The sequence below is a fragment of the Notechis scutatus genome, chromosome 4 (assembly GCF_049901735.1).
Source record: "Notechis scutatus isolate UNSWTSFEM ecotype Mainland chromosome 4, rNotScu1.2, whole genome shotgun sequence".
Taxonomy (NCBI): Eukaryota; Metazoa; Chordata; class Lepidosauria; order Squamata; family Elapidae; genus Notechis; species Notechis scutatus.
In genome coordinates, this window is record NC_142012.1 from 12705809 (window position 1) to 12730316 (window position 24508).

The following is a 24508-nucleotide window of genomic DNA, read 5'->3' on the forward strand; positions in this document are numbered from 1 at the left end:
CTAACAACAGTCAGAGTATCCTCGTGGTCATGGGATTAAAATCCAGACCCTTGGCAACAGGCCTGTATTTGCTGATACAGAAGAAGAAAAGAAGAGCAGCTAAAAGGATTAAAGGCCTGGAGACTAAAACGTATGAAGAACGGTTGGAGCAGTGGTGGGATTCAATTTTTTTTACTACCGGTTCTGTGGGCGTGGCTTGGTGGGCGTGGCAGGGGAAGGATACTGCAAAATCTCCAGTCAGAGGTGGGATTTGCCGGTTCTCCAAACTACTCGAAATTTCTGCTACTGGTTCTCCAGAACTGGTCAGAACCTGCTGAATGCCACCTCTGGGGTTGGAGGATTTGGGTTTGGCTAGTCTGGAGAAAAGAAGAATTAGGGGTCACATGATAGCAGCATTCCAGTATTTGAGGGGCTGCCACAAAGAAGAGCGGGGTCAACCTATTTTCCAAAGCACCAAAGGCAAGACGAGAAACAATGGATGGAAACTAATCAAGGAGAGAAGCAGCCTGGAATTAAGGAGAAACTTCTTAACAGTGAGGACAGTTAACCAGTGGAACAGCTTTGCCTTCAGAAGTTGTGGTTGCTTCATCACTAGAAGTTTTTAAAGAAGAAACTGGACAGTCACTTGTCTGAAATGGTATATGATCTCCCTGCTTGAATATAGGGGCTGGACTAGAAGACCTCCAAGGTCCCTTCCAGCTCTATACTGATCATTTGATCATCATTTGCGACCATCGTAGCTGGCTTTCAACAAGCAAAGTCAATGGGGGAAGCAGATTTACTTAATGACAGCCTGATTCACTTAACAACTGGGCTGATTTGCTTAACAACCTTGGCAAAAAAGGTCATAAAACCAGCTATGATTTCCTTGAAAACTGCAAGAGAAATTGAGGTCCCAAATTTGGTGGCAAGTTGAGGTCTACTTGTAATGGCAAACCAGTTTGGAAATCTTGCTGAGAAAAGGGACTGCAGGGACCAGTCAACACAGTTGTTGCCAAGAAACCGGTTTAAAGGTATGAAAAAAAGATTGGGAGAGAAAGAATGTGAATCAAATTGCAGAATGACCAAATGAAAGTAGAATTAATGTGTGAAAAGGAAAAGGAAGGTTGGGAGGAATTGATGAGATCCTCAGAGAGACGAAAGTTTAAAGAACAGAAGCCAGGATATAAATGAAGGTAGATTCAGGGTGGAAGGAAGGATCCTGTAATGGTATAGACAAGATTTAATTCTATCTACTTTGTGCTTTTTCTAACCTTAGATCATTTAGCTTGCTATTTCTCAAGTCTTTTTGAACTTGGCATAATGTTGTTTGCCTTGAAGGAAAAAACACTTATAAACGATGAAACAAAAAACTAGAAAAACTAAAACACTTTGTAAAATATGCATTCCAATGGATAAGTGAAAAGGATTCAGTTAAGCAACACTTGAAACTTTTCCTACACAGAATCATTTAGAACTATGTCATGATGAAGGCAAAAGGGACATGGTGGCTCGGTGGCTAAGACACTGAGCTTGTCGATGAGAAAATAGTTGGCAGTTCAGCAGTTCAAATCCCTAGCGCCATGTAATGGAGTGAGCTCCCATTACTTGTCCAAGTAGAATGAAAGTAGAAAAATAGGGACCACTTTGGTGGGAAGGTAACAGCATTCCGTGAGCCTTCAGGTTTTAGTCATGCCAGCCACACGACCACGGAGATGTCTTTGGACAGAGCTGGCTCTTCGGCTTTGCAACGGAGATGAGCACTGCTTCATTTGGCAGAAATTCAAAGGAGAGAAAGGTGGGTGCTTATCTCAAGGGATGGTTTGGGACTCATTACAGGCTGGGAATGAACATAATTCCCAGTGTTGAAATAAAACAAGACTTGTTTGTACTAAGCATTTGCTTAATAACAATCTCAGGAAGCCTTGGTCAGAACAAAAGCATCCAAGTTGCTAAAAAAAGAATGCATTAATATTATTATATTTAAGGCTGCTGAAATCACTTTATTGAATAATTTACTTTTGTCCCTTGTTTTACCATAAGCTGCTTTATGGAACAGGCTACAAGGCAGAGGTGAATACAGTATTTTTATGATGTTGGTTAAAACCCAAATACTAAACAGATCTGAGAAGAAGTAGTCAACAAAACTTTCAGGGCCATGTTTTATATATTTGCCAACATAACTTTAACTGTTGTGATTTTCACAGTGCATCTAAAGGCACTAAGATGGTTTTTTTAAAAAAAGAACAGAAAATGTAAACGAGCAGGCCTCCATTTCTTCAGTAGAGATGGTTGACTTATAACAGTTCGTTTAGTGACTGTTCAAAGTTACTTATGACCATTTTTCACACATGACTTTTGCTGCATCCTCATGGTCATGTGACTTCTATTTGGATATTAGACAGCTGGTTCATATTTATGACAAATGCAGTATCTCAGGATTTCACACCTGTACAATCAGCACAGGGGACCCCCAAGGTTGTGTGCTTTCTCCACTTTTCTTCTCCCTTTATACCAATGACTACATCTCAAACGATCCATCTGTTAAAATACTGAAGTTTACTGTTGACACCACAGTGATTGTTCTTATTCAAGACAATGACGAATCCACATACAGACAGGAAGTTATACAATTTGCCTCATGGTGTAACTGGAACAATCTGGAATTGAACACACTCAAAAATGTAGAAATGGTGGTAGACTTTGGAAGAAAACCTCCCACACTACCACCTCTTACAATACTAGACATCATAGTAGAGACCTTCAAATTTCTTGGTTCTATTATATCACATGACCTAAAATGGACACCTAACATCAAAAACATCATCAAAAAGCTCAACAAAGAATGTTCTTTCTGCACCAACTCAGAAAGATCAAACTGCCCAAGGAGCTGCTGATACAGTTCTACGGAGGAATTATTGAGTCTGTTATCTGCACCTCTAATAACTGTCTGGTTTGGTTCTGCAACCCAACAGGACAGACACAGATTTCAGAGGATAATTGGGACTGCAGAAAAAACAATTACTACCAACCTGCCTTCCATTGAGGACCTGTATACTGCACAAGTCAAACAGAGGGCTGTGAAAATATTTACAGACCCCTCACATCCCAGACATAAACTGTTTCAACTCCTTCCCTCAAAACGACGCTGTAGAGCACTGCACACTAGAACAACTAGACACAAGGACAGTTTTTTCCTGAATGCCATCACTCTGCTAAACAAATAATCCCCCCAACACTTTTAAACTATTACAAAGTCTGCACTACTATTACTGCTAATCTTCTCATCACTCCTTATCATCCATCCCCTCCCACTTGTGACTGTATGATTGTTAACTTTGTCGCTTGTATCCTTACGATTTATATTGACTGTTTCCTAGTATGATTTGATTGCTTATTGTACCCTATGACTATTAGTATTAAGTGTTGTACCTGATGATTCTTGACTCTTGATGAATGTACCTTTTCTTTTATGTACACTGAGGCCATTTGCACCAAGACAAATTCCTTCTGTGTCCAATCACACTTGGCCAATAAAGAATTCTGTTGTATTCTATTCTATCATGTGATTCCCTTTTGCAACCTTCTGACAAGGAAAGTCATTGGAAGAGGAAATAGTCTTTGCTGGCGCAGCTTCTTGGAGCAGGATGCCTTGCAGGGTCCCAAAGACTCCCAAAGAGCCGGAGTTTGGGGGAGAGAAAGAAACTTTTGCTGCTTTCCTTGTGTGCAGCCAAAAGCAGAAGAAGAAAGAAGCAGAAAAAAAGCAGCCCAGTGGCCAGGCGAGGCACGTGGGATGAGTGGAGCAAGTTACCCCCCTCTGCCCTTTCCCCACTCCCCTTACTACCTCGTGTTGTTTGCAATGCAAGCGACGCAAGACTTGTGTTCCTGTGCAGCCTGGATTAATTGCTTTGAGGGATGCTTTGGGGGTGACATTTCTCTGCAGACCACCAAAATTTTCTTGCAGACCACCAATGGTCCCCGGCCCACTGGTTGGAAATCACTGGTCTAGAACACATCATCCTGGGAAGAATTTCAAGTCAAGGAGCTTTAATTTTACTGTGATGTATGACCGTCTCAGAGAAATGAAACTCCATGGTAGTGGTGGAAAGGAACAGAGAGTGTCAGGCTGTCAGGTGTAACCATCTGGAGCCAGGGGTGGGATTCTACCAGTTTGCACCTAGTCGCTAGAACCGGTTATTAACATTCTAAGCAGTTCGGAGAACCGGTTGTTAGAAGAAATTACTGGCCTAGTCCTGTAAGGAAGGCAGGAAGGAAACATTCTGGTGTTGCTTACAGAAACTGCCTCTCTGTTAACCCTTATTACATTCTTGGCAGGACTAGACTTCCTGTCTCAGGAACGTCTCTGGAGTTTTTTTCCCCCCTCCTTTGCTTTGGTACTTTGCTTGTGTGGAGTGACCATTCAAAGTTACAATGGCACTGAAAAAAGTGACTTATAACCATTTTTCACACTTACAACTATTGCAGCATCCCCACAGTCATGAGAGGCCAGGCGAGGAGATGCGTGCCTCAATGTGAGTGATGTTCAGTTGGCCATGCCCAGCCAGTCACATGACCACCAAGCCATGTCCACCCAGTCACATGACTGCCAAGCCACGCCCACCAACTAAGCTATGCCCACAGAACCGGTTGTTAAAAAATTTGAATCTCACCCCTGTCTGGAGCCACTAATGAATAACGAAAGTCATAACTTTATCGCCTATCTCCTACGTTACAAGAATCTCATCAGACAACATGTATTCCCCTGGGAATAGCCAGATAAGGCTTCATTGATTGTATGGTAGGTGGAGCTTATGTGCTTGTGGCTGCTCAAGGACTCCAAGCTGGGCCCTCACTTGATTCCTCCCTCCAGCCTGCCTGGCAGTTTCGCACACCAGCATTAGGAAAGTTTGTTCTATTAGCTACAGTAGAAGAGTAAGAACAACATAGTTTACTAGCTAAACAATCACATAACACTAGTTCTTCTTAAGATGGTGCTCGCCACATATGCTGCTTTCGAACTCTTTTAATTCAAAGGTGTGATGGCTGGGAAACACAATAGTTGTAGTCATCCACCTCTGAAGAGCAAGCACTTTCAGGTAGGTTAGTTATGGCTCCTTTTACCTTATATTCTCCAGTTACTACACCTTGCAAACCAAAATCACCAGTAGCTTTAAAACAGGAAAGGGAGAATGGTAGATCCACCGGTAAATCTTCAAAGGTCTAGTAGGTTGTTGTTTTTTTAAAAAAAATCTTAATTGTTTAATAGCAGCAGCAAACAAAATGTTTTGTTTTCCATTTTAAAAGACATGGGAAGAACAAACAAAGACAAGGACAGGACCAAAAGGAGCAAGTTTTTGCGCGACTAGCGTTTGACCTCTGAATCAGTGCTAAAATGGAATCTTTGGGTTAAGAATAAAGCAAGGGTGCCTCTAAATAATGGTACTTCCTACAAACTACTCTACTGCATCTTACTTCTCAGAATTCTAATGAAAAAAGGGCAAATGTAAAGGAGTTTAGGATGAAGTCTTCTAGAATATCCCCATTTGTTTCCTTCTGTTGATATCTCTCTGGATTTGGCAGAGAGAACAAGTGGGGCAACACCCCACAATGCAGGCATCCTCACAGATGGATCCCTGTTGAAAAGAAAAGAAACCAAATTAATCTGTAACCTTTTCAATAAAACCATGATGTAGAGATACGGAATCATAAAAAGCTAACTGTATGTTGGATGGCAAAATACAGGCAGTCCTTGACTTACAACAGTTCGTTTAGTGACCGTTCAAAGTTACAATGGCACTGAAACATGTGACTTATGGTCGTTTTTCACAATTGCGACCTTTGCAATATGCCCAGGTTTCATGTGATCAGATTTCAGACGCTTGGCAACTGGCTCATATTTAGGATGCTTGCACTGTCCCAGGGGTCATACGATCCCCTTTTGTGAGCTTCTGACAAGCAAAGTCAGTGGGGAAGCCAGATTCACTTAACAACTTTGTTACTAACTTAACAACTGCAGTGATTCATTGAACCACTTATGGCAAGAAAGGTTGCAAAATTGGGCAAACCTCACTTAACTAATGTCCCACTTAACAACAGAAATCCTGTCATGCCCCTGTTGGAATCTGACTCAGAAGGGGAAGCCAAACAGCTGACAGGGAGTGGAAGTGTGGCTCTGTTGGCTGTGGAAGAAACTGGGGAAGGGCACAGTCCGTCTGGGCAGAGCAGGGAAGAGGTAGAACAAGGGAGAGGGAATTCAGAGTAAGACCCAGGCCCACCCCTCTTCATCCCAGGGCACGCAGGAAGGAACGGAGAAGGGAGCAACGTAAGTTGCGTGGCTTATGGGGGAGGAAAGGGCCCTGATTTCCTTCATTAGCTGCAGCTGGGAACAGTTAAAGGCTGTTCCTGGGAGAGTTTTTATCCAGCTGAAGGCAACCTGGACATTGGGGGCAAGGTTGGAAATAGTAAGGGGACTCTTCTTGCTTATTTAACCGTGTTGCCTTCGTGCCATGCCCTGGGTCATCACAAATCCATTACATTATGAAAACCTATTTAAAAAAAATCCACTTTGCCCATCGCCAGTGGCAGCAATAACACAATCAAATTAACCACATGATCATCTCCATTTCTATTTCTGATCCTCAGGCCAACAAAACCTTGTTTTTAGGGCCTTTCAGAAAAGCAGCAGGAAGAGGGTTTTTGTTTTTTTACGATCCCACAGATGACAATCCCTCATGGATGGGAGTTGTAACATATTCTGCCTTCCCATCCTTGTGGGCCAGGTAGATTTGATAGTTATGTTTGGCATGGAACAAGTGTCATTTTTATTTTCATTCCTATAAGTCCAGTGCAGGAATTCAACTGTTGTAACCACCGGTATGGTGAGTGCGGACTTCGCAAACTAGCTCAGAGTTGGGTAGGTGGGGCCAATTCATTTCTGGAACTACGGGTTCGCCCGACACGGTCCATACCGGCTGAATCCCACCCCTGTATAAGTCTGAAAGATTATGGTCTGCTGCAGATAACAAATTAAAGAACTATCTGTTCACTTCCCAGGTCAGCTTTTTTTTTGCCACAAATTTATGGATTGTGCATGCACCCCCTTTCTAAGCGGGTCTAGGGCAGCTTGTCACATCCAACTCTCCACAGCCAACTCATTACGGTCAACTCGCCATTAGACAACTTGGGTTGCAACAAGAATTACACTGATATTGAATAGATGATGGAATAGAATCATTGAAGAAAGGATGCCAAAGGAAGGCAAAATGAAATGTGAAGGACCAAAATTGCAGGTGGGTTGTGGTGAATGGGCTGTGGTGAATTGCCCCAGTCCAATTTCTGAGCTGATATTTCTCTCCAATTTCACGAATGCTTCTTAAAATTCTGGGTTTCTGTTTTGTTTCAATCAGAGATCAACTAAAGTTTCTCTCGTCTCGCCAAGGTAATCTACTTACAGGGATATTGTATTTTGTCCTGTAGACAGCTCGCATGGCCACAGTTGCACCACAGCAACAACATTCATTCATATTTGCAGCAACCTGGCATGCCAAACAATGGAAGCAGAACATTCCATAAATACCTATAGAGAGGAAGAAAAAGCCCTTGAAGAAAAATTTTGGCACAGTGTTGAATGGCATAAGATTTTTGGCCCAGAAAGTGCAAATTATACAATTACTGCAACATCAAAGCTGCAAGTGAAAATGCTAGTTAAAACATCAGCTAGGAGAGGGGAGGGCGGAAAAATTTACAAACCACATTAAATTAAAAGCACAGCCAATTGCATTTTTCTCTATAGTAATGTTCCCAACTATTATGAAATAGAATCAAGGAAATTACTGTTGGAAAGAGACTGGCTGAGGCAGGGAGAGGAATCAAACAGGGAACTAGTCAGGAATCCGTACATGAGTGAAGTCTGATCTTCCTTGAATGCTGTTTAATCTTATCTAGTTTGACCCAGTTGGGGACTGCCAGTCTGAGAAGATTCCTATGTTATAGGCTTGAGTAATAAAATAGCTAATTGAATTCTTTGCACATGGATCTGATTGATTGTGCCTGACAATTACCAAAGGAAGAGAATATTTATAACTCACATTTGAGCTGTTGTGTCCTTGATGTTCTCCAAACTTGGTTGTTTTCTTCCAGATGGTTCTTTAATCAAGTAAGTAAAGCTTGAATACTAGCATGGATGCTGTCCTAGCACAGGGGATATTCCCTACCTGGTTAATGAAACACGTGCAAGAAAATAACCAAGCTCCGAAAGCAGCAAGGACGCCTCATTATGAAAATTAAAATTCAAAACATTAGGAGGACACCAGATTGTTTTTTTAACAGGTTTTTTTGCCATAATTCTTCAGTTGTGTAGCATCAGGTGCAAGAAACCAGGTACCAGGACCAAGTTCAAAAGCACAATGAGTTTACCTCATGATTTATACAAGAATCAGATCTACTAATGATCAAGGCAGATTGGCGCTAAGTAAGAGTCAACAGAAATCATTGGGGGAGGCTGGATTTAGATCTCCTGTGGGAGCATAGGGACTCCAAGCTGATGATGTGTTTGACCCCACTCTCAGGCTCACCCTACTCATCTTCTTTGTGTAGAACTTTAAAAAGGTCTATATACAACTTTTAATAATATAGAAGCCATATTGTCTCCTTTTATATCTTTCCATCCTAATTCCAATCCAATAGGCTGTTCAATACTTAAACATCTATTCCTCAAATTATAAAAAAACAGTTGATTTCTGCAACCTATCCAGTCTGGAAGGATATTCAGCCCAATCTTCCCAAGAAGGCTTTGAGAACCCCACTTTCAGTAATTGGCCCGGTCACTTACAGACTCCACAGTCGCTACAGCAGTCACATAAGTCCGTTTGCCAAGAGTTGCTGTTGGGCTGGACCATTAGCACCATCTGTGGTTGAGTGACCACCACTGACTGAACATTCATTGTGGACAATTTTCTAAGAAAAAGAAAGAAGACAGTCAAAAAGAGAAGAGATCAATGAACAGGCTTGGTAGAAGGTGATCTCAGTCCTAACTCCACAGAGTAGGATCTGGTTGCTACATTGGATACTGGATGAAGTCTTTCTGATACACAAATTAAACCTGGGACGGAGCCATACTGAATGTCCAATTGTCCTCTGTTGTGGCTCCTTCTGCACTCAGCCAATTGCTCCTTCCTCCCTTGGTTCTAGTCCAGTGATGGCTAACCTTCTTGGCACCAAGTATCCAAAGCATACAAGGGAGCGTGCATCCCAAAAATGCAACGAGTGTGAGCATCCCGCACATGCGCCCTGCCCCCCAGTCAGGGGCTTGCAGTCCCATGACCCCCATGCATGCAAGTGTGACACCCCCCATGACCTCCGCATGCGCACGCAGCCCAACGCAAAACCCTATGCATCCAAAGTTAACTTCAGACCAACAATCAAGTAAACAATACCCCAATCAAGAAACTTCCGAAGAGCCATCAATTAACAGCCCAACCAAGTAACCTCTAAGACTTCCCCCACCCACCCAGTCAACCCACCAGCATATAAACTGACACCAAACAACACTCCTCACTACACTGATTAGGGTCATGAAATGTCTGCCTGAAAACAAGCAAGCTCAGAGTGCACCAAGGATGCCTCATTTGAACTACAAACATCCTCCTTTATTTCTATTCTATTCTATTCTATTCTATTCTATTCTATTCTATTCTATTCTATTCTATTCTATTCTATTCTATTCTATACTATACTATATATTCCTATTCCCATTCCATTCCATTCTTGTTTCTCTCCTTTAAATTCAGTATAGATATTTCAATAGGCAGCAGAGATATTTAATAAATGAAAATAAACATTTCAAAAACTTGGGCTCTAGGGAGATGTAAAGGGGGGGCGGGATTTGAAACTAAACACTAACTTTATCCTAGTCACTTCTTAGCTTTCTTCTGCAAAAATGATCATCTTCATATCTGTGTTACTTCAGGAATCACTCTTCTTTTCCCCCAAGTTTAAAAAATGAGGATTCAGATTCTGCACTATAATACAGACTATCACAAGACAGTCTTTCAACAACCCAATTGGATCCAGGGAGATAAAAATTTGGAAAAATTTATTAGTTTAGAATAAATACAAAAAAACAAAGGCAGAAAGATTTCAAAGAAAGCAATATTTCAAACCGTTTTTTCTTCTTCGTTTGACTTCCCTTTGCCGAGCTGCAATAAACTCTGCCTGTAGTTTATTCAGATGAGGAAGTGATTTTTGTTTCAGCCAGATAGGCGTGTTTTTTTTAAACAAACTTCAGGAAAAACATTCCAAAGGAGGTGGTCAGAGGAGAAACGAAACTTGGTTTAGAAGAAATCAGGAGATGTAATGATTGGGAATGCTTAGACATTATCTTTAAATTGATTATTCCTTGTCCCATCTTTAGAAACAATTCTGATTTTTTTGTTTTTGTTTCAGATTCTAGATCCCTCAGTATTTCTGACCTTTCCGATACCTCTAATCACAGATAGTCCTTCACTTGGAAGCATCGATTTAGCAACATTCAAAGTTGCAGTGATGCTGAAAAAAGTGATTTATGACCACTTCTCCTAACAACAGTCACAGTATCCTCGTGGTCATGGGATTAAAATCCAGACCCTTGGCAACAGGCCTGTATTTGCTGATACAGAAGAAGAAAAGAAGAGCAACTAAGAGGATTAAAGGCCTGGAGACTAAAACGTATGAAGAACGGTTGGAGCAGTAGTGGGATTCAATTTTTTTTACTACCGGTTCTGTGGGCGTGGCTTGGTGGGCGTGGCAGGGGAAGGATACTGCAAAATCTCCAGTCAGAGGTGGAATTTGCCGGTTCTCCGAACTACTCGAAATTTCTGCTACTGGTTCTCCAGAACTGGTCAGAACCTGCTGAATGCCACCTCTGGGGTTGGAGGATTTGGGTTTGGCTAGTCTGGAGAAAAGAAGAATTAGGGGTCACATGATAGCAGCATTCCGGTATTTGACGGGCTGCCACAAAGAAGAGCAGGGTCAAATTGTTCTCCAAAGCACCAAAGGCAAGACGAGAAACAATACACAACTCGACCAGGGCAAAGCAATAGACGCAATCTACATAGACTTCTGTAAAGCCTTTGATTCAGTGGTACACAACAAACTACTCCTAAAAATAAAATCCCATGGTATCTCTGGACAACTGAATAACTGGATAGAAGCATTCCTGGCAAACAGACAACAAATGGTCAAAATTGGGAGCGTCCTATCAAATTCTGTACCTGTCAATAGTGGTGTCCCCCAAGGCAGTGTTCTAGGACCAACTCTCTTCATACTCTACATAAACGACCTCTGTGATCATATTAAGAGCAATTGCGTTCTTTTCGCTGATGATGTAAAGCTGTTCAATACCACAGACAATACTGCTACCCTACAAAAAGATCTTGACTATGTATCAGAATGGTCAAACAAATGGCAACTTCAAATCTCAACAAATAAATGCTCTGTCTTACATATTGGCAAAAAAAATCAGAAAATAAAATACAACCTGAATAGTCAAGATCTTGTTGATGACCCAAGCTCTGTAAAGGACCTTGGAATACTCACCTCTAATGATCTAAGTGCTAGAGCCCACTGCAACTACATAGCCAAAAAGGCATTAAGAGTTGTTAACCTAATCTTACATAGCTTTTTCTCTGGTAATATCACACTACTAACTAGAGCATGCAAAACATTTGCTAGACCAATACTCGAATACAGTTCATCAATCTGGAAACCACATTACGTATCTGATATTAGCACAATCGAGAAAGTCCAGAAATATTTCACAAGAAGAGTTCTCCACTCCTCTACTCATTGTAGAATACCTTATGCCACCAGACTTGAAATTCTAGAACTAGAAAACCTTGAATTACGCCGTCTTCGGTCTGATTTAAGCATGGTATATAAAATCATACATTGCAATGTCCTACCTGTCAATGAATACTTCAGCTTCAACCATAACAACACAAGAGCACACAATAGATACAAACTCAAAGTTAACCGCACCAAACTTGATTGCAGGAAATACGACTTCAGCAATAGAGTGGTCAATGTCTGGAATACTCTACCTGACTCTGTAGTTTCTTCCCCAAACCCCAAAAACTTTAACCTTAGACTGTCTACTATTGACCTCACCCCTTTCCTAAGAGGTCTGTAGGGGCGTGCATAAAGCGCACCAACGTGCCTACCGTCCCTGTCCTATTGTTTCTCTTATTCTTCTTTTATTTTTCTTATATGTACCCATTTCATGTATTCACAACTATGTATACACTTATACTTATTATCTTGTAAACAATTGGCAAATCAAATAAATAAATAAAATAAAAAATAAATAGATGGAAACTAATCAAGGAGAGAAGCAGCCTGGAATTAAGGAGAAACTTCTTAACAGTGAGGACAGTTAACCAGTGGAACAGCTTTGCCTTCAGAAGTTGTGGGTGCTTCATCACTAGATCATCATTTGCGACCATCGTAGCTGGCTTTCAACAAGCAAAGTCAATGGGGGAAGCAGATTTACTTAATGACAGCCTGATTCAGTTAACAACTGGGCTGATTCGCTTAACAACCTTGGCAAAAAAGGTCATAAAACCAGCTATGATTTCCTTGAAAACTGCAAGGGAAATCGCGGTCCCAAATTTGAGGTCTACTTGTAATGGCAAACCAGTTTGGAAATCTTGCTGAGAAAAGGGACTGCAGGGGCCAGTCAACACAGTTGTTGCCAAGGAACCGGTTTAAAGGTATAAAAAAAAGATTGGGAGAGAAAGAATGTGAATCAAATTGCAGAATGACCACATGAAAGTAGAATTAATGTGTGAAAAGGAAAAGGAAGTGTTCCGAACTAAGCAGACTCGTAAGCCTGCAACTCTAATAGTTTTCTTTCCACAGCAGGATCATAATCCTGCACTTTTGATTAGTCCGTGAATAGCGGATCGTGATTGGTCATTTTGGGCTAATCCGATTGGCTAATAGCGGGCCGCCGTGATTGGACGCTCCAAAGCGCAGCAAACTCAAATCATTGGTTGATGATACAGCAGCCAGCTCTATAAAAGGAGCTGCTGCTGCCCGAGTATTTTCGCTCTGTTTTGAAGTCACTAATAAAGAGTTTGGAGTCACTATTCGATGCCTCGTCTCCGTTCCTTGCACCCACTCTCCCAGATCTAACACTGGCGACGAGGATGGGATGCGGAGACGATAGAGCTGACTGAGCACTCACTGAACACTAACAGAGCATGTGGCTGAGAGCGCACCAATAGCGGCAGAATGACCAGCGGCGCCATACCACCCGCTCCATTTGATCCAGCCAATGAAGACTGGGACTCGTATATGGACAGGTTTCAAATGTTCCTGGAAACCAATAATTTGAAGGATGCTACGCCTGGCAAGAAACGAGCTGTATTCCTAACCCATTGCGGACCCACCGTTTTCAAGATGGCAAAGGCACTCGCCAAGCCAGCAGAAGTCAAAACGATGGACTGGGATACCCTTGCTCCCATCCTCAGGGCCCATTATGCCCCAGCGGTGCCAACCCTCATTAGAAGACACGAGTTTTACCAGAGGGACCAACGGGAAAGCGAGAGCGTTGGAGACTTCGTAGCGGACCTCAGAAACTTAGGCGGACTCTGTGGCTTCGCAAATCTGGAAGAAGCCATGAGAGATCGGATTGTTCTGGGTCTGAGAGACCTCACCACCCAGAGCAAGATTATGGCGAAGGGGGACATCGCCCTCGCAGATGTCATCGCAGATGCTACTGCAGCAGAAGCAACCAGGAAGTCAGCAGCCCGTATGCGCCGAGCGAACGGACAAAATTGCCAACTCGCCAGCGACACTGCTCTTCCCTCGGAAAGGCACACAATGGCCACCCACCATGAAGACCTCGAATCTTCGTCAGAAAGTGAGGAAGAGGAAGTCAACAGACTCAAGTCGGAGCACGATCAGAGAGACCAGCAGAGTCATAAGCCCCCGTATCAGTGTGCTGGATGCGGGGGAAACCACCCACGGTCAGACTGCAAGTTCCTAGATGCCCTCTGCCATTCCTGTGGGAAGAGGGGCCACATTGCAAAAGTCTGCAGGGGCAAGCAAGGTTCCAGCCAAAACCAAAGAGAAAATAGTTTCCGGCAGGCAACAGGCACCCCACCATTAAATCGGGACTGCCCAAGCAACCCATGGAATCACTACAATAGAAATCGAGCACCAGCCACTTCTACCAGACGAGAAGAGGCGCACCAGACCATCACCATCGGCCATGCTTCATCCCTTGATGCAAGGAAAATCCGAGTAAGGGTCACCATTGAAGATCGCCCATGCGTTATGGAAGTCGACTCCGGGTCTTCCCTATCAATGGTCTCCTGGAAAACCCTCAAACAGCTGATCCCTGACATCCGCCGCCAGGATCTCAGCACTCAGAAACTTATATTGAAGGACTATCAGGGAAATTGAATCCCAGTCGCCAGTTCCAGTCACGTCCAAGTCTCCTTCAAAGACCACACCGCAACCCTACCTCTCACCGTCGTCGACAAAGACCGACCCAGCTTATTAGGCTTGCAGTGGTTCGCGCCGCTTGTAATCGAGCTGGCAGGCATCAACCAGACCGTAAGCAATGATTGGGAGGCGGCCCTCATCCAGGACTTCCAAGAAGTTTTCTCTGAGGAATTAGGCAAGTACAAGGGGTCCCCTATATCGTTTAATCTCTGACCTGATATTGCACCCATTCGCCTTAAGCCTCGTCGAGTGCCCTTTACACTCAAACCAAAAATTGATGAACAATTGGACAAGTTAATAGCCCAGGGCGTATTGGAACCCATCGACCACGCCCGATGGGAGACCCCAATTGTAACCCCCATAAAACCTGACGGCTCTTCGAGAATCTGTGGGGATTACAAGGCCACCCTGAACCACGCACTGCAGCAGAGCGCCTATCCCGTGCCCGTGGTCCAACACCTTCTTCACTCACTCGGGGCGGAAAAATATTCGCGAAGCTTGACCTAGCCCAAGCGTACCAGCAGCTGCCCGTAGATGCAGAGACCGCAGAAGCCCAAACTATAGTCACGCACAGAGGTGCGTTCAAATGTAACAGACTCCAGTTCGGAGTGAGCGTAGCACCTGGCATCTTTCAAAGTCTGATGGAAAGGTTGCTGCAGGGCATAAAAGGAGTTGTACCCTACTTCGATGATGTCTTGATAGCCGCCCCCACAAGAAGCCAATTAGAAAAACGCCTAAGGATGGTCCTTCAAAAATTTAAAGACGCAGGCCTAAAGGTTAAGAAGGAAAAGTGCCAGCTAGGCACTGAGAGGGTTGAATTCCTTGGTTACCTGCTTGACAAACAAGGAATTCACCCTACTGAGAAGAAATTGGCTGCAATAAAAAACACCCCAAGACCTAGAAACAAGACAGATCTCCAAGCCTTCCTGGGACTCATTAACTTTTATAACATCTTCCTACCCCAGAAGGCGACCGTTGCTGAACCCCTGCATAGGCTCCTCGACAAGAAGGCTTCCTGGTTCTGGGGACGTCGAGAAGAGCAGGCTTTCCAGCAAGTAAAAGACCTTTTTAACATCAGACGCTGTATTGATACAATATAACGAGACTCTACCATTAACTGTCACTGTGACACCTCACCGTTCGGAGTAGGAGCCATCCTGAGCCACGTCCTGCCAAATGGGACGGAGGCACCAATTGCATTTTTTTCAAGAACTTCATCTAAAACTGAGAGAAACTATAGCCAATTAGATAAAGAGGCCCTCGCTATTGTGTCTGCAATCAAGCGATTCCACGAGTACGTGTATGGACGATCCTTTTCCATAATCACTGATCACAAACCATTGCTTGGCATTTTGGCAGGGGATAAACCAACTCCCCACATCCTATCGCCAAGAATGACACTCTGGTCAGAATTTTTAGCCGCATACGATTACCAATTAAGACATCGACCGGGAAAGCCATTCCCCACGCTGACGCCTTAAGCCGCTCACCACTACCTGAATTCCTAGATGATCCAGCTCCAACCCTATCCACACTGCAAATCGAGACACTCCCTTCACCACCACTAACTGCGCAAGACATCGCATCAGAAACAAAGAAGGACCCTTGTTTGGCATGGGTCCTCAGCTGGGTGGAGAGAGGTTGGCCTGACAGCGAACCCAACAACGCATTTAAACCTTTCAAAAACAGACAGACAGAACTTTTCTCCCAAAAAGGGTGCGTGTTGTGGGGAGACAGAGTTATCATCCCAGGAAGACTACAAAATAAAGTCCTGAAACTACTGCATGATGGACACCCGGGCATCGTGCGAATGAAGGCACTAGCAAGCAGCTACGCATGGTGGCCAGGTATGGACAGACAAATAGAAACCTGGGTGGCCACCTGCAACAAATGCCAGGAAACACGTTCGGCTCCACCAAAAGCACCACCAACAGAATGGGAGACGCCCAGAGGTCCTTGGTCCCGTATCCACATCGATTTTGCGGGACCTACCAAAGGATGTACATTTCTCATAACAGTGGATGCCTATTCAAACTGGCTCGAGGTCCACAAAATGAAGAGCACCACCACAGAGGCAGTCGTTAAAAAATTAAACAGAGTATTTGCTACACATGGCTTACCAGATGTCTTGGTTTCAGACAATGGCCCGCAATTTACTGCTTTGGCGTTTGAACAGTACCTAGCAGACCGGGGGATACGCCATGCCTTAACATCGCCTGCTCACCCTGCGGCCAATGGTAGGGCTGAACGCATGGTCCAGTTCACAAAGAAAACATTACACAAAATGGAGCAAGGAAACATCCACGACAAAGTCACCAGGATGCTTCTCCTTCAACATGTTACTCCAAACAGCACCACGAACAAAAGCCCAGCCGAACTCCTGATGGGCAGGAGACTTAGATCACATCTCGACTGTCTGCACCCTGCCTACATGCCGGAAAAGCCCCTGGGTTCCAGCAGCAAATATCGCACATTTAAGGTAGGCGACCCGGTTTTCGCAAAAAACTTTACCGGTGACCCATTGTGGGTTCCCGCTAAAATAACACAACTTACGGGTCCCCATTCCTACCGTTTAGAAACCACAGATGGGAAACTGTGGAAGCGCCACATCGACCAACTACGCTCCAGGATGACACCTACCCCCTTCACAAACCCTGAACTCCAAACCAGGGGGGGAAGGGAACTCGAGGGGGTTATAAACGAACTGGCACCTGACCCAATACACAAAATCCCACAATCAGTACAAACAAGCCCAGAATATTTACCATTCGAAGAGGAGCCGTGGCAGGTGGTCATCTCTCCGAGAAACAGCAAAGCGGGATCAACAAGCCCAGAGGATCCAGAGAACAGCCCTGAAGGGAGTAGTGATGGCACCCCCGAGTCACCCAGCGCAGAAGTCAGGTCACCCTTACAGCAGGACACAACAAACAGCCCACGGGAACCAGAGTCCGGGCAAAGACTGGTTGAGCAACGCAAATCAGGTAGACAGGTGCGAAGGCCTGCCTACCTGCGAGAATACATCACCCCACCCTTGAGACGGAACCTAGAGGGGAGGGGTGTTCCGAACTAAGCAGACTCGTAAGCCTGCAACTCTAATAGTTTTCTTTCCACGGCAGGATCGTAATCCAGCACTTTTGATTGGTCCGTGAATAGCAGATCGTGATTAGTCATTTTGGGCTAATCCGATTGGCTAATAGCGGGCCGCCGTGATTGGATGCTCCAAAGCGCGGCAAACTCAAATCATTGGTTGATGATACAGCAGCCAGCTCTATAAAAGGAGCTGCTGCTGCCCAAGTATTTTCGCTCTGTTCTGAAGTCACTAATAAAGAGTTTGGAGTCATTATTCGATGCCTCATCTCCGTTCCTTGCACCCACTCTCCCAGATCTAACAGGAAGGTTGGGAGGAATTGATGAGATCCTCAGAGAGACGAAAGTTTAAAGAACAGAAGCCAGGATATAAATGAAGGTAGATTCAGGGTGGAAGGAAGGATCCTGTAATGGTATAGACAAGATTTAATTCTATCTACTTTGTGCTTTTTCTAACCTTAGATCATTTAGCTTGCTATTTCTCAAGTCTTTTTGAACTTGGCGTAATGTTGTTTGCCTTGAAGGAAAAAAAAACTTATAAACGATGAAACAAAAAACTAGAAAAACTAAAACACTTTGTAAAATATGCATTCCAATGGATAAGTGAAAAGGATTCAGTTAAGCAACACTTTAAACTTTTCCTACACAGAATCATTTACAACTATGTCATGATTAAGGCAAAAGGGATGCAGTGGCTCAGTAGCTAAGATGCTGAGCTTGTCGATGAGAAAGTAGTTGGCAGTTCAGCAGTTCAAATCCCTAGCACCATGTAATGGAGTGAGCTCCCATTACTTGCCCAAGTAGAATGAAAGTAGAAAAATAGGGACCACTTTGGTGGGAAGGTAACAGCGTTCCGTGAGCCTTCAGGTTTTAGTCATGCCAGCCACACGACCACGGAGATGTCTTTGGACAGAGCTGGCTCTTCGGCTTTGTAACGGTGATGAGTATCGCCCCCTAGAGCCGGAAACGAGTAGCACTTATGTGCAAACCTTTACCTTTACCTTTAATGATTAAGGCAACATGCTAGAAACCAGGAGACTGAATTCTAGTCCTGCCTTAGGCACAAAGCTTGCTGGCCAGTCAGACCTCTGAGCTCCAAGAAGGAGGGCAAGGACAAACCACTTTTGAAGCAACATTGACTCAAAGGGGATTAAAACAAATTCCACAGCATCATATTGTTCATTCTTTCCATTGTGTTGATAGAAAACCAGGGCAAACGCTGAGTGACATTTGCATCAATTGACATTATTTGTGGAATTACAGTACAAAAATAAAAGATTTGTCCATATCGTCTTGTCCTGCTTTATATATACAGTACAGATGAAAATCTTACCCATTAGATAAATAAAAGAACCATTACATCATAAAAACAGCCTAAAGGAATAACACATACTGCTTTTTTTGTAGAGCGGAATAATATTTGAAACACACAAAATGTGAAATATGAAACACAAGGCTACTTTTATTAATTTCTAGGTAAATTCTCCATACAGAATGGCATAGTCAATATAATTAAGCAAGCTGTAATATTTTCCAGACTTCATTTTCCAAAATTAATTGCAATAATACTTACTGCTAAGATGGGCTTTTGGGCCATCATATAAAGTATGAATTAGTTATTCTCACACGTGGTTCTGGCCCATGTATTTCTGAAATAGGCAGAGTTCTAAATCTGTTGTGGTTCGCTGGCAGCCTGTGGAGAATCGGACAGTGGGGAAGAACGGGGACCAGTCCAGGAGCCTGGGGAGGACTTGTGCAAGGGTGCTGCATCTGATGAATATGCTTAGAACCATAAAGCAAGGGTGCCTCTAAATAATGGTACTTCCTACAAACTACTCTACTGCATCTTACTTCTCAGAATTCTAATGAAAAAAGGGCAAATGTAAAGGAGTTTAGGATGAAGTTTTCTAGAATATCCCCATTTCTTTCCTTCTGTTGATATCTCTCTGGATTTGGCAGAGAGAACAAGTGGGGAAAAACCCCACAATGATGGTATCCCCACAGATGGATCCCTGTTGAAAAGAAAAGAAACCAAATTAATCCGTAACCTTTTCAATAAAACCATGATGTAGAGATATGGAATCATAAAAAGCTAACTGTATGTTGGATGGCAAAATACAGGCAGTCCTTGACTTACAACAGTTCGTTTAGTGACCATTCAAAGTTACAATGGCACTGAAAAATGTGACTTACGGTCGTTTTTCACAATTTCGACCTTTGCAATATCCCCAGGTTTCATGTCATCAAATTTCAGACGCTTGGCAACTGGCTCATATTTAGGATGCTTGCACTGTCCCAGGGTCATACGATCCCCTTTTGTGACCTTCTGACAAGCAAAGTCAGTGGGGAAGCCAGATTCACTTAACAACTTTGTTACTAACTTAACAACTGCAGTGATTCATTGAACCACTTATGGCAAGAAAGGTTGCAAAATTGGGCAAACCTCACTTAACTAATGTCCCACTTAACAACAGAAATCCTGTCATGCCCCTGTTGGAATCTGACTCAGAGGGGGGAGCCAAACAGCTGACGGGAAGTGGAAGTGTGGCTCTGTTGGCTGTGGAAGAAACTGGGAAAGGGCACAGTCCGTCTGGGCAGAGAAGGGAAGAGGTAGAACAAGGGAGAGGGAATTCAGAGTAAGACCCAGGCCCACCCCTCTTCATCCTAGGGCACGCAGGAAGGAACGGAGAAGGGAGCAACGTAAGTTGAGTGGCTTATGGGGGAGGAAAGGGCCCTGATTTCCTTCATTAGCTGCAGCTGGGAACAGTTAAAGGCTGTTCCTGGGAGAGTTTTTATCCAGCTGAAGGCAACCTGAACATTGGGGGCAAGGTTGGAAATAGTAAGGGGACTCTTCTTGCTTATTTAACCATGTTGCCTTTGTGCCATGCCCCGGGTCATCACAAATCCATTACATTATGAAAACCTATTTTAAAAAATCCACTTCACCCATCGCCAGTGGCAGCAATAACACAATCAAATTAACCACATGATCATCTCCATTTCTGTTTCTGATCCTCAGGCTAACAAAACCTTGTTTTTAGGGCCTTTCAGAAAAGCAGCAGGAAGAGGGTTTTTGTTTTTTTATGGTCTCACAGATGACAATTCTTCATGGATGGGAGTTGTAACATATTCTGCCTTCCCATCCTTGTGGGCCAGGTAGATTTGATAGTTATGTTTGGCATGGAACAAGTGTCATTTTTATTTTCATTCCTATAAGTCCACTGCAGGAATTCAACTGTTGTAACCACCGGTATGGTGAGCGCAGACTTCGCAAACTAGCTCAGGGTTGGGTAGGTGGGGCCAATTCATTTCTGGAACTACGGGTTCGCCCGACACGGTCCATACTGGCTGAATCCCACCCCTGTATAAGTCTGAAAGATTATGGTCTGCTGCAGATAACAAATGAAAGAACTATTTGTTCACTTCCCAGGTCAGCTTTTTTTTTTTTGCCACCAATTTATGGATTGTGCATGCACCCCCTTTCTAAGCGGGTCTAGGGCAGCTTGTCACATCCAACTCACCATGGCCAACTCATTACGGTCAACTCACCATAGGACAACTTGCCTTGCGACAAGAATTACACTGATATTGAATAGATGATGGAATAGTATCATTGAAGAAAAGATGCCAAAGGAGGGACCAAATGAAATGTGAATGACCAAAATTAAAATAATTTTGTAAATAATTTTAAATAATTAGATTGAATTCTTGAATTTTCCCTTGCCGAGTTGTCCCATGGGGAGTTGTCCATGACAAGTTATCCTGCAGCAAGTTGGTTGTGGCGTGTTGCCCCAGCCCGTTTCTGAGCTGATACTTCTCTCCAATTTCACGAGTGCTTCTTAAAATTTTGGGTTTCTGTTTTGTTTTGTTTTAATTAGAGTTTAACTGGAGTTTCTCTCGTCTCGGCAAGGTAATCTACTTACAGGGATATTGTATTTTGTCCTGTAGACAGCTCGCATGGCAACACTTGCACCACAGCAACAACATTCATTCATAGCTGCAGCAACTTGGCATCCCAAACAATGGAAGCAGAACATTCCATAGAGACCTATAGAGAGGAAGAAAAAGCCCCTGTAGAAAGATTTTGGCACAGTGTTGAATGACATAAGATTTATGGCCCAGAAAGTGCAAATTATACCATTACTGCAACATCAAAACTGCAAGTGAAAATGCTAGTTAAAACAGCTCCTCAGCTAGGAGAGGGGAGGGCTGAAAAATTTACAAACCACATTAACTTAAAAGCACACCCCATCCCACTTCTCTGTATACTGATATTCTCAACTGTTATGAAATAGAATTAAGGGAATTACTGTTGGAAAGAGACTGGCTGAGCCAGGGAGAGGAATCAAACAGGGAACTAGTCTGGAATCCATACATGAGTGAAGTCTGATCTTCCTTGAATGCTGTTTAACCTTATCTAATCTGATCCAGGTGCAGACTGCCAGTCTGAGAAGATTCCTATGTTATAGGCTTGAGTAATAAAGTAGCTAATTGACTTCTTTCCACATGGGTTGATTGTGCCTGACAATTACCAATGGAAGAGGATATTTATAAGTCACATTTGAGCTGTTGTGTCCTTGGTGCTCTCTGAGCTTGGTTGTTTTCTTCCAGATGGTTCTTTAATCAAGTAAGTAAAGCTTGAGTACAAGACAAGGATGCTGCCCTAGTACTGGTGATATTCCTTACCTGGGTAATGAAACATGTGCAAGAAAACCAAGCTCTGAAAGCAGGAAGGACCCTTCATTATGAAAATTAAAATTCAAAACATTAGGAGGACACCAGATTGTTTTCTTAACAATTTTTTTCCCATAATTCTTCAGTTGTGTAGCATCAGGCGCAAGAAACCAGGTGCTGGAATAGAGTTTACATCATGCTTTATACAAGAATCAGATCTACTAATGGTCAAGGCAGATTGGCATTAATTAAGAGTCAACAGAAATCATTGGGGGCTGGATTTAGTTCTCCTGTGGGAGCATGGCGACTCCAAGCTGATGGTGCGTTTAACCCCACCCTCGGCCTCAGCATGCTCATGTCCTTCATGTAGAACTTTAAAAAGTTCCATGCACAACTTTTAATAGTATAGAAGCTATGTCTCCTTTTATATTTTGCCATCCTAATTCCAATCCAATAGGCTGTTCAATAATCAAACATCCATTGCTCAAATTATAAGGAACAATTGATTTCTGCAACCTATCCAGTCTGGAAGGATATTCAGCCCAATCTTCTCAAGATGGCTTTGAGAACCCCACTTTCAGTAATTGGCCCAGTCACTTACAGACTCCACAGTCGCTACAGCAGTCAAATAAGCCTGTTTGCCAATTGTTGGTTTGGACTGTTGCCATCGTCTGTGGTTGAGTGACCACCACTGACTGAACATTCATTTTGGACAATTTTCTAAGAAAAAGAAAGAAGAGAGCCAAAAAGAGAAGAGATCAATGAACAGGCTTGGTAGAAGGTGATCTCGGTCCAACTCCACTGAGTGGGATCTGGTTGCTAGATTGGATACTGGATGAAGTCTTTCTGATACACAAATTAAACCTGGGAAAAAGCTATACTGAATATCCAATTGTCCTCTGTTGTTTTGAAAGAGTGGCTCTCTCTGCACTCAGCCAATTGCTCCTTCCTCCCTTGGTTCTAGTCCAGTGATGGCTAACCTTCTCGGCACCAAGTATCCAAAGCACACAAGGGCGCGCGCATCCCCAAAATGAAATGTGTGTGAGCACCCCGCGCATGCCCCTGCCCCCCAGTCATGGGCGTGTGGCCCCCCCATGACCCCCATGCATGCAAGTGTGACACCCCCCATGACCCCCGCATGCACACACAGCCCATCGCAGAACCCTATGCATCCAAAGCTAACTTCAGACCAATAATCAAGTAAACAATACCCCAATCAAGAAACTTCCGAAGAGCCATCAATTAACAGCCCAACCAAATAACCTCTAAGACTTCCCCCACCCAGTCAACCCACCAGCATATAAACTGACAGCAAACAACACTCCTCGCTACACTGATTAGGGTAAGGAAATGTCTGCCTGAAAACAAGCAAGCTCAGAGTGTACCAAGGATGCCTCATTTGAACTACAAACATCCTCCTTTATTTCTATTCTATTCTATTCTATTCTATTCTATTCTATTCTATTCTATTCTATTCTATTCTATTCTATTCTATATATTCCTATTCCCATTCCATTCCATTCTTGTTTCTCCCCTTTAAATACAGTATAGATATTTCAATAGGCAGCACAGATATTCAATAAATAAAAATAAGGATTTCAAAAATTTAGGCACTAGAAATGGGGGAATTTGAAACTAAACACTTAATTTATCCCAGTCACTTCTTAGCTTTCTTCTGCAAAAAAGGATCATCTTTATATCTTAGGAATCATTCTTATTTTCTCCCAAGTTCAAAAAATGAGAATTCAGATTCTGTAATATAATACCGAATATCACAAGACGGTCTCTCAACAACCCAATTGGATCTAGGGAGATAAAAATTCGGAAAAAATTATTAGTTTAGAATCAATACAAAAAACAAAGGCAGAAAGATTTCAAAGAAAGCAAGATTTCAAACCTCTTCTTCTTCTTCTCTTCTTCATTTGCTTTCTCGTTGCCAAGCTGCAATAAACTCTGCCCATAGTTTATTCAAACGAGGAAATGATTTTTATTTCCGCAAGATGGGCATGTTTTTTTTAAAACAAACTTAAGGAAAAACAATCCAAAAGAGGTGGTCAGAGGAGAAACAAAACTTGATTTAGGAGAAATAAGGAGATGTAAAGATTGGGAATGCTTAGACATTATCTTTAAATTGATTGTTCATTGTCCCATCTTTAGAAACAATTCTGATTTTGTTTTGTTTCAGATTCTAGATCCCTTAGTATTTTTGACCTTTCCAGTACCTTTAATCACAGATAGTCCTTCACTTAGAAACAGGGGTGTCCAACCTTGGCAACTTTAA

The 24508-nt window shown here is 43.1% G+C and overlaps 2 protein-coding genes across 3 annotated transcripts in view; both read right to left on the bottom strand.

The window, feature by feature from the left end:
* Positions 1-10028, bottom strand: part of LOC113417836 (placenta-specific gene 8 protein-like) — a 49054-nt gene extending 39026 nt beyond the window's left edge. The window contains exon 1 of the mRNA XM_087962806.1: positions 10008-10028. The gene's annotated coding sequence lies outside the window, so the exon portion shown is untranslated. The remainder of the gene's footprint in view (positions 1-10007) is intronic.
* LOC148130658 (placenta-specific gene 8 protein-like) lies at positions 2520-24199 on the bottom strand. 2 transcript variants are annotated; one of them, XM_087962810.1, is made up of 5 exons: positions 24125-24199; positions 23994-24032; positions 22829-22947; positions 21477-21601; positions 19329-19565 (listed from the first exon to the last, which is right to left on the bottom strand). In XM_087962810.1, exons 3-5 carry the CDS (start codon positions 22932-22934, stop codon positions 19461-19463), a joined length of 336 nt encoding a protein of 111 aa, XP_087818936.1. In that variant the 5' UTR covers positions 22935-22947; positions 23994-24032; positions 24125-24199; the 3' UTR covers positions 19329-19460. The 2 variants fall into 2 exon arrangements, with proteins under 2 accessions (XP_087818935.1, XP_087818936.1); XM_087962809.1 differs by lacking the exons at positions 19329-19565; positions 21477-21601; positions 22829-22947; positions 23994-24032; positions 24125-24199 and adding exons at positions 2520-5612; positions 7431-7555; positions 8810-8934; positions 10140-10148.
* Positions 24200-24508: the final 309 nt, after the last annotated feature.

Coding starts and splice junctions, on each gene's coding strand:
- LOC148130658 (XM_087962809.1), bottom strand. CDS start 8,921: ATGAATGTTCAGTCAGTGGTGGTCACTCAACCACAGATGGTGCTAATG. Junction 7,556..8,809: donor CTGTAGCGACTGTGGAGTCT/GTAAGTGACCGG, acceptor TCCTCTCTATAG/GTATTTATGGAATGTTCTGC. Junction 5,613..7,430: donor GGACAAAATACAATATCCCT/GTAAGTAGATTA, acceptor TCTTTTCAACAG/GGATCCATCTGTGAGGATGC.